Source organism: Nannospalax galili, unplaced genomic scaffold (genome assembly GCF_000622305.1).
Source record: "Nannospalax galili isolate Female #2095 unplaced genomic scaffold, S.galili_v1.0 scaffold50, whole genome shotgun sequence".
In the NCBI taxonomy this organism is placed as follows: Eukaryota; Metazoa; Chordata; class Mammalia; order Rodentia; family Spalacidae; genus Nannospalax; species Nannospalax galili.
Genome location: NW_008328749.1, coordinates 1,630,119 through 1,639,387, shown reverse-complemented (window position 1 = coordinate 1,639,387; position 9,269 = coordinate 1,630,119). Strand labels below are relative to the sequence as shown.

Sequence of the window (9,269 nt, the reverse complement as noted above, 5' to 3'; positions counted from 1 at the left end):
AGCCATCTTTTCATATCTACAGTAGTTGGTTCCAAGGCAACCCTACAAAACAACTCCAGATACACCAGAATCTATAGATTCCCACATCTCCTAAATAAAATGGTGCTGTATTTGCAAATGAAATATGCATATCTGCTTTTATACCCTAAAGCATTTCTCAGGTTGCTTATAAAATATAAATCAATGGAAGTTCTGTGTACATAGCTACAGCACTACATTGTAAGAGAGTAACAGTAGGGAAAAATGGCTTTAAGCGTTCAGTACAGATGCAACCACCATAAGCCTAACTGCATGAGACGTGAAGGAGCTGCAAGATAACAATGCTTAAATGAAGATGTCTGGAGAGAGCAGGGAGCTCTGGTGTAGAAGAGGCTGCCACAGGATCTGCCTATACATTATGTCATTCACAGACACTAAGCAAAGTGCAGAGCAAATAAGAAATCAACTTCTGCCCTTGGATACTTTCTAAGATCTCTTTTTTCCAAATGCTTTTCATCTGCAGTTGGTTGAATTTGTAAATACTGAACAAGTAGATATGGAAGATCCCCTGTACTCTCTTTATGTCAATCATGTGCTAACTCTTGGGAATCTGGACAAAAATATTTTCTTTCATAATTCTCACAATAAAGGTGAATAAATATGTGCATAATTTCAACAAGTATAATAGGTCTCCTGGTGTTTATTTTTTGTTGTCTTTAATACAATATATTAAATCTTTGAGAATTTCATACAGTTCATTTTGATCATATTCACCCCTAACTCCTCGTAGATCCATCCCTCACCTCTTCACCCCACCCCCCAAATTTTTCTCCCATTTTCTCTTTAATAGCCCACAGAGTCTAACTTGTACTGCCTATGTACTGCTCATGCTGTGAGGCATGGTTGACCTATCAGGGGCCACACCTTAAATAAAACTGATTGTCCTCCCCCCAGAAGACAGTAACTGTCAATTGCTCCTCAATTAGGGGAGTGGGCTCTCAGGCCCCAATTTCCATTGTGGAATGCTGACTGGCTTGATTTTGTGCAGGTCTTATACAGGCAACCACAGCTTCTGTGTGTTCATGAGTGCAATGGTCCTGTCATGTCCAGAAGACAGTTTCATTCCAGTCCTTCTCAACCTCTGGGACTTACAGTCTTTCTGCACCCCTTCTCCTTGATATAGGAAAGAAAAGGCAGAAGAAAACTAATTCTGCCTGCTTAAACTAGTTAAGATCCCACAGGTGACTTTCACCTGAACCTTAGTGTATAAATACATTACTGACAAGTAGATAAACAGAGTTAAATGACTAAAGAATATTTGTCAGATAAGATTAATTATATGATTTTGTGGCTTAGAATCCACAAATAGGAGAAAACATGCAGTATTTGCCTTTCTGATTCTCTCTTATTTAGTTTGATTGATGATCACCAATACATCCATTTTGCCGCCAAGGACAGTTTCATTCTTCTTTATGACTGAATAAAATTCCATCGTGTGTGTATATATTTTTTTTATCAGGCTCTGGCCTCATTCTAAAGGAAGCAATGATCCCCATACTTTCAGCTTCCATAAATGTTATTTAGATGCTTACTAGTTATGCATATTTCTGGGGATATTCCTTCCCTTAAAAAAACAATATTAGTAGTATGAGGTGAGGCAGGAATTCACACCTTAAGTAGTCAAAGTACCCATTTTTAAAACAAATATTTGAGTATCTAATATGTTCCAAATAGAAACCTGCAGACTAGGAGCTTGTTTTGTTATACAATTTTTTTTTTTTAAATCATGTTGTCCTATGTCATGAAGAAAATAAAAGTCAAAACAAAAGAGTGATGCCGGAAAAGTGACACATAGTGAGTGTGACTATTCACAAAGAGGACAGAAGAAAACTTCTCTGAAGAAAAGACAGATAAACTGAGACCTGAGTAATGGGAAGGAGCCGCCCATGAGGACAGCAGGAAGAACACGCCAGGGACCATGAGTGGCAGAGGGAAGTCCTGACTCAGGAGAGAGTCTGTCATAGGAACTGAAGAGATATGAAACTGGCTTAGTCAGAGAAAAAGTGGCATAAGGTAAGGAAAGTAATAAGAAAAAAGATCACATAGAAATTGTCAGGGCCTGGTTAGGAGTTCAGAATGCATTCTAAGTGCCACAGGAAGCTATTGAAAGATTTTAATCAAGAAAATTTTCATAGAAATTATGTCCAAATATTTTTTTTGTCTTTTTGAGACAGGGTCTTCTTGTAGCCCCAGCTGTCCTGGAACTCTCTACGTAGACCAGGCTGGCCTCCAACTCACAAAGATCTGCCTCCCAAGTGCTACGATTAAAGGCGTGTACCACCACACCTGGCAATGTCCAAATATTTTATAAATGTGTGAGTAGTAACTGACTGAAAGATGATGGTATGAGTAGTGACCAGCTAGGGAGCCACTGGGATAACCTAGAAATAAGTGATTGGAACAAGAGAAAAAGGGCAACATAAAAAACCAGTAGTACACTCTGAATATGTTGCTAAACTGAGGCATATAATTCTGCTAATATGTTATTGGAGGAAAGACACAAAACTGAAAACATATTATTTTTCTCTTGAGTCACTGGAATATCACAGGGCTGTTTAGTAAAGGAGACAAGAGGTTAGTAGAGCACTAGTTTAGGAATGAGATGTGTTCGGAGATTGCTTTGCTCCTGGTGAGTTTGGAGTGTCTAGTTCACATGCTACTGGAGATATTAAGATATGTGCTGAATACCAGGACCCGGAGGTCAGTGAAGTAAACAGCTTTAGTGATATCTAAAGTAAGAGGAATGGAGTAAGTTAACCAAAATGATAGTAAGGATGAGGAGAAAAACGATAGGACATTGTCCCCACAAGACATCGACGGCTAACAAAATAGAAGCCCAATGCCAGAAATGGACTCTTTCTCTAGAAACTGTTGACCAGGGGTCCCATAGACTCTCAAACAATACTGGCCATGGCCTCCACTTTTGGTTAACCACCAAAACATGACGGTAAGGTTGTATTGCTAAAGACACTATGTATATAAGTTATAGAACAAACAAAGAGAAATCAAGATGGTGCTGTTCAGAGCCTCATTTCTACTGATAAGCATTCATAGTGCTGGAAGGTACTATGTGTATTACCTGAAAATTAATCATTAACCTTACTAGCTGTGAATCTTGTGAACTACAACAAGTGGCCTGGCAAGATATGCCCACTGGTACAACAGTGGTGTGAATATTGTGGGAGTAACCAACTACTTTCCAATTGAATTTAAAGTGTCCACTTCATAGGATGAAGCCCATACCCGACATTGACATCAGGTCTAGAAACGTGGCTAGACAGGCCACAGGCCATAGGGGAGAGCCTACTACTATTATTCTGCTAAATAAATATAGCATTTATCTGACTCCTAATTACTTGTTGTTATACTCATAGATTAACGCATCTGACAAGTCTCACCAGAGAAGCTTCCTTATGCAGCAGACAGTGATTAACAGAGACCCACAACTGGCCAATGTGTGGAAAGCAAGAGGGTGCAGAGAGCTTATCCCAAACATCTGCCTCTCGATGCTCAGGGATCATTGCAGAATAGGGGGAAGAAAGATTGTAAGAGGCAGAGGTTGTGGATGACTAGAAGGAAACAGAGTTTTCCAGATAGTTGGGCAGTTATTCATATATATACAATAGAGTATGTGAAATTGGGCAGGGGAGTATTTGGGGAGTTGCAGATGGGGGGATCTAAATTCAATTAGAAATTTGCAAAACTCAATTAAAAATAATGATATTTTTTAGTGGTAGAACAACAGTGGTCATAGAAAGAATCCTTTAAAGTTTTCCCACCTTTCAGAGCTTGAGGAAAATAAGAAGAACCAAAAGAAAAGTTGAAAGTACTCAGTGATTTTTTTTGGGGGGGGGTCTCTTTGATACAACGTATCCCTGTAACCCCAGCTGACCTGGAACTTGCTATGTAGAGCAAGTTGGCCTAGATATCACAGATCTGCCTGTTTCTATCTCCTGAGTGCTGGGATTAAAGGCATGTGCCACCACACCTGGCTCTTGGTGATTTTTTTTTTAAAGAAAATTCAAAATCAAAGAATTACATCAAGAAAAATTAATCAGAATGCCAAAGGCCACCAAAAAGGTTGAGTAAGAGGATCTAATAATAGTTAGCACTAGATTTGGCTATCCAAAGATCATCATTGATTTATTTATTTGAATGATGTTAAAGGAATGAAACAAGGCCACAGAGGGAGGCCTAGACCATATCAGAGAAGAATGTTTCATATCAATTGAAATTTTTCATTATTATTTCTTACCTTTTATCTGTGTTCTTACAATTACTCCAGAAAATTTGAGACCAAAAAATTTACTAAAGCATCCATTCAGGAGTGCACTAAAGCTGGAGTCATAATGATGTTCGCTCTGGACCCCAAGGATGTTGAGTATCTCTTCACAGGCTCTGGTGATTCTCTCTAGAAGTGCTCATGGGAATAGAATGTCTCTTTATACATTCTTTGCAATCAAATGCTATGACTTTCTATTATATCCTCCAAAGTGCCTTCTTTTAATAAGAACTGTATATGTACATATTGTTGGTTTAAGTGAAATGACTCCAAGAGAGCAAACTTTTGATATCCTACTTTACTATACTGATGGCCATCTTTATGAGCATCTTGTGATAATTCTAAAATGGTTTTCACATATAGCCGAGATCTCTGAAGCCTACAAATCTCTATACTAAAATCTCAATTTTTCTAATACCGTACATGTATAAAAGAAAGCTATGATAATTCTTTTATATTGCAACTATTGACAGAAACAGTTCACTCTGAGAATACAATAGGGTATTGAGATTATTGTGTTAATGATGGTGTGACTGAGAAATAAAACACAGGAAATAAAACTACATGCTTATGAATAGCACCAAAGAAAGACTAAACCAAATGTATATCTGATGTAAGAAATGCTAGCAGAATAGCAAACTGTTACCAATGAGAGTGAATAATCATCACTGTACTTGCTAAAACTGTTCTACAGAGTCCAAAATATGAATTTCATGGTAGCCTTTTCGCACTGTGTGAACAGTTACAAAAATATACACTAACCAATCAGAACCTAGAGCGAAGTAAGCTGGGTACACATGAAGAAGCTTGCTGGCTCTCATAGTAAAATGATGTTTTGAATCCAGAAATTTAGCATATCACATGGCCAAAGCTGATGGATTTTAGACTGATCAATCTGGAAGTTAGGGGCCTTGCTCAGCACCACCTCATTTTCCTTGGAGATTTAAGGGTATATAAGTTTTACATTCCTTCTGCTTTTCTTTGATGAATGCTAGAACATCTGTGTAGTTCCACTTTAGAGTGCATTTAGTTCAACTCAAAACCTGTCTGTCACTATTCAAAACTATTTTTTCCACCTAGATTGCTTTAGAACATATGTAAAGACTGTTCAATGTCACTAGTATTTGACTAATGATAGACTGTGTGCTCCAGAACAGCAGGAATGACTGCCCTATTTGGTTACTATTTTCCTCAACTGCCTGAGACATGACCTGAAATAATGCATGTAGATCAAAGGAAAATGTCCAGTTCTGTGAAGTCGCTCCTTGAACCAGATTAGTATTTGAAGAAGATGGCTAATCCCACTACAGAAAGGCTTTTCTGTGGAGAAGCAGTACCAGCACTTCCAGGTATTCCTGAAACATACTGTCCTACTAAAACAACATTCTAAGAAATGTCTGAGTTCCTGATATTTGTGAACTAAATGACTGAACAGCTGAAAATGAATATTATTCTAAATCAGTGGTTAATAAACAGCTTTGTAGAATAACACACCTTCATAATTTGAGGACTTACCAGACCATAATTCTGCACTATCACCTGACCCTTGCCAAGCAAAGGAGAAGAGGATGATTGAACCATCCATATAGACTTGCTGGTGGCACTGCGTGTGCAGCTCGTGTTAGCAGCCCTGAAACTCTAACACCTCTCCTTGAACAACAGAAAACAACTATTCAAAGAAATAGAATGCCTCAAGTCACCATGTACAGCTACATAAGCACTCTAGAGTTCAAAACAGTGTTCCCAACTTTCTAAGATGTGTAACAGTTCCAAGAAACAGAGAAGAATAGAGAAAACCCCACAATGCTGACATTATTTCTTGTTTACGCTCTGGCAGTTCTACACTGATTCCTGTAAATACCTCCTATCTGATCATTCTTTCAGAAACAAAGTGAAGTCACCATTAACATTACTCCCAGAAAAACAGGAGTAAAGCAAGATAGGCTTTTCTGAGTTATTTAGGCAAAGTACTTGTTTAACTATATTTTACCAAAATATTAACCACATTGGTGGTTTTATGATAATGTGCTCTAAATCAGAATGATCTGTCATTAGCTTTTTCACATGAACCAGTCAGTCCATCAGTATGTATTTACCATGTTTTATCATGTTTTACCATGTGTTTTACCATGAGAATAATGAAGGAATATACTACAGCCAAAATGCAAATGATCTTCTCTTTATATTGTTTAAATTGTTTCATAAATGAATTTAACTTATTAAAATACTTGGGTATGGAAAATATGGTCAATTTTTTTAAAAGTAGCTGTAATTCTGAGGGAAAAAAAATGACCAACATACACCATACTAGGTATAGAGTCACTTGAAATCACAATTCTTTAAGTAAAAGTATTTAAAATCTAAAAAAGTTATTTTTAATTTTTTGCAATAGCTTTAGATTCAACCAGATGAGGTGAGTAGATAAGAGTACAATTAATATTTTTATAAATGTTCCTGTATTTTATAAATCACAAAGAGCTAGTCTTTAAAGAGATATAGGTAGTTTTTTTTTTCTTAATACTCATGACCAGCAACTCTACTTCCCCTCTGCAACGCACTGACCCAAGGATGACCCTGCTGTCATCAAATCTTTCCTTTTTGTCATCATCTTATTGGGTGAAAAGTGGGAGGGAAATAGATTCAGAGTACTAATACCCTATAATTAGTCTCAGTCACTTATCTTGGGTCTTCTCTACAGCTAAGAGACCAAGCAAGACCTACTACCAAGCTAGACCTGAGGGCCCAAGTAAAGGTAATGCTTCTGAACTAAGCAGAGCAATTATTCGGTATAGTAGTTACTTTAGATATCACCAAGGTTATTTGAAATCACATTTTCTTTCTTTTCTTTCCCCTATTGTTAATCTTGAATACACCTAAGCATCATTTTAATATCAGTTTTAAATATAGACATTAAATTTTTGATGGTGTTATGATCACATTTATTTTGAACTTTACTTTGGCTTAAAGTCTAGGTTTGATATTGGCTAAATTATTTAAGACATTGTGAATCCTAATAAAGGTACTTACAATAAACCTATTTCTATACAAATAGAGTTCATTTCTTAGAAAGTTTGAACTATAACAATTATCCAGATTAGTCTATTAATTACCTTTAAAACTATCTAAAAATTCTAGTTTTATTTGTTATAGTACAGTTATTCTATTAAAGCACACCTTTCAAAGCTGAGGTAATCCATAAATTTACAAATTATGTCTGCTATCGTAGCAAGTGATAGAAGAAATACAAGTACTTACCAGTGAGTAACTTTTAATGTGATGTAGGATCTTACCTATGATTCCTGATTATTCTAAAAAGGAACTATCATTATTCAACAGAATGTTTTGTTTAGGTATGCATCATTTTATATGAATTGAAAAGAAGTCTGTGATTTTTACCATTGAAAGACCTTTCTTCAGATAATGATCTAAAATGTTAACTGGAAATGGTGAATTTAATAAGAACTCAAGGAAACATGTATCTGTTTAGGTTGTCCACATTTGATTCCACATGAGATAATTTCCATTCAATGGTTTCTTAGAGGTGGTTCTGAAATCAGTTTAACAATTCTACCATCTGAGACTTTTGGCATGTTTCCTTTCCCTCCTGGGTGATAGGGGCAACTGGACTGCTGATTCTGTGACACCTTTCTGAAGCTTATTTTGCAGTTACTCCAGTTTACACAGGTATGGCAATAATAATCATAGTATGACATAGTAATCATGTCACAAATGCAGTATATGCTTAAGTGTTAAAAGCTTGAAGCGTTATGCTATTACCTTAAGGATTATCAAAATTAAATAAGCAGATGTGATGTTGTGACTCTCTTAAAGACTGATGTATTTCTAAATATCAAAAGATATTAAAATTTTCATTTCTATACTTTGTATTTTTAAAATGAGATTAATCATATCATTTATGATTACCAGAAAAACATATTGAAGAAATGATTCATTTTGAGATCATTTTTTACAGGTAACAAATGTACGAAACAGGAAAGGAAAAGTGTTTACCTATGGTTACACAGACAGGGAAGACTCCAGGTTCAAATTCAGTCCTGCCACATGAAACTGTTTTCTGCCTGCAAAGTCATGCCTCACTCTAACACAGCATTAAGATCTTTACCTTTCAAGATCTAAACTTTCTAACTCTTTCTCTCCCTTTTCATATAGTACTTCAATCCAAAAAAGGCTATGGATGCTTTTAAAGCCTCTTACTTTATTTGAAATGTTTCTCTCCCTTTTAAATGTTTCTGAGCAAGCCTTGCCACACAGACTCTACTAATTCTCTGAAATAGAGATGCCTACCAATAGCAGCCCGCTTTTGCAACATTTCCACTCTTTGCAGTGGTTTGTATGTGTCACAATTCTCTCATTGCTAAAGCTGATGCTGTTTGTTGACAACACCTAGATTTCCCTTAATAATCTCAACATTTAACACAGCACTTCCTCCCATTAGAGTCATATCAAATGAATAGACTGTTGCATTTTAATGATACTTTCATATATAGTAAGCATTGAATTCAAAATACTTTTTCCTCAAGTTTACTGTTTCTATACTTTGAGGCAATAGATTTCTGCACTAACTAAGTCTTCCTATGAATTCAGCAGATTTTTTCCCTCTTAAAGAACACATCACATACAACTTGCTCCTAACTTATTAGCAATGGATTTATTTTTTAATTTTTTTTAGGTGCAAAGATGAGGAATTTTATCCTACTTGTGAATATTCTGGCATTAACTCTGCCTTTTTTGGTGAGTTAATTTCATTTAACCAATTGCTAGCAAGATGTTAAATAACTTTTATTTAAAGGCTCCAATTATGTAAATTTCAAGATATAGTCAAGCTTCAAAGAACAAAATAGTAACTTTACTAGTTTTTCCTCTATTTATATCATAAAATTAAATTCATATGCTTCTAAAAATGTTTAGTTGCCATAATTAAGAAATG

The 9,269-nt window shown here is 35.9% G+C and overlaps 1 protein-coding gene across 1 annotated transcript in view; it reads left to right on the top strand.

Annotated features, from left to right (window-relative positions):
* The first annotated feature begins 9,019 nt into the window (after window positions 1–9,019).
* Window positions 9,020–9,269, top strand: part of Csn3 (casein kappa) — a 5,206-nt gene continuing 4,956 nt past the window's right edge. The window contains exon 1 of the mRNA XM_008829590.1: window positions 9,020–9,073. Within this exon, the coding sequence (XP_008827812.1) occupies window positions 9,020–9,073 (54 nt within the window). The remainder of the gene's footprint in view (window positions 9,074–9,269) is intronic.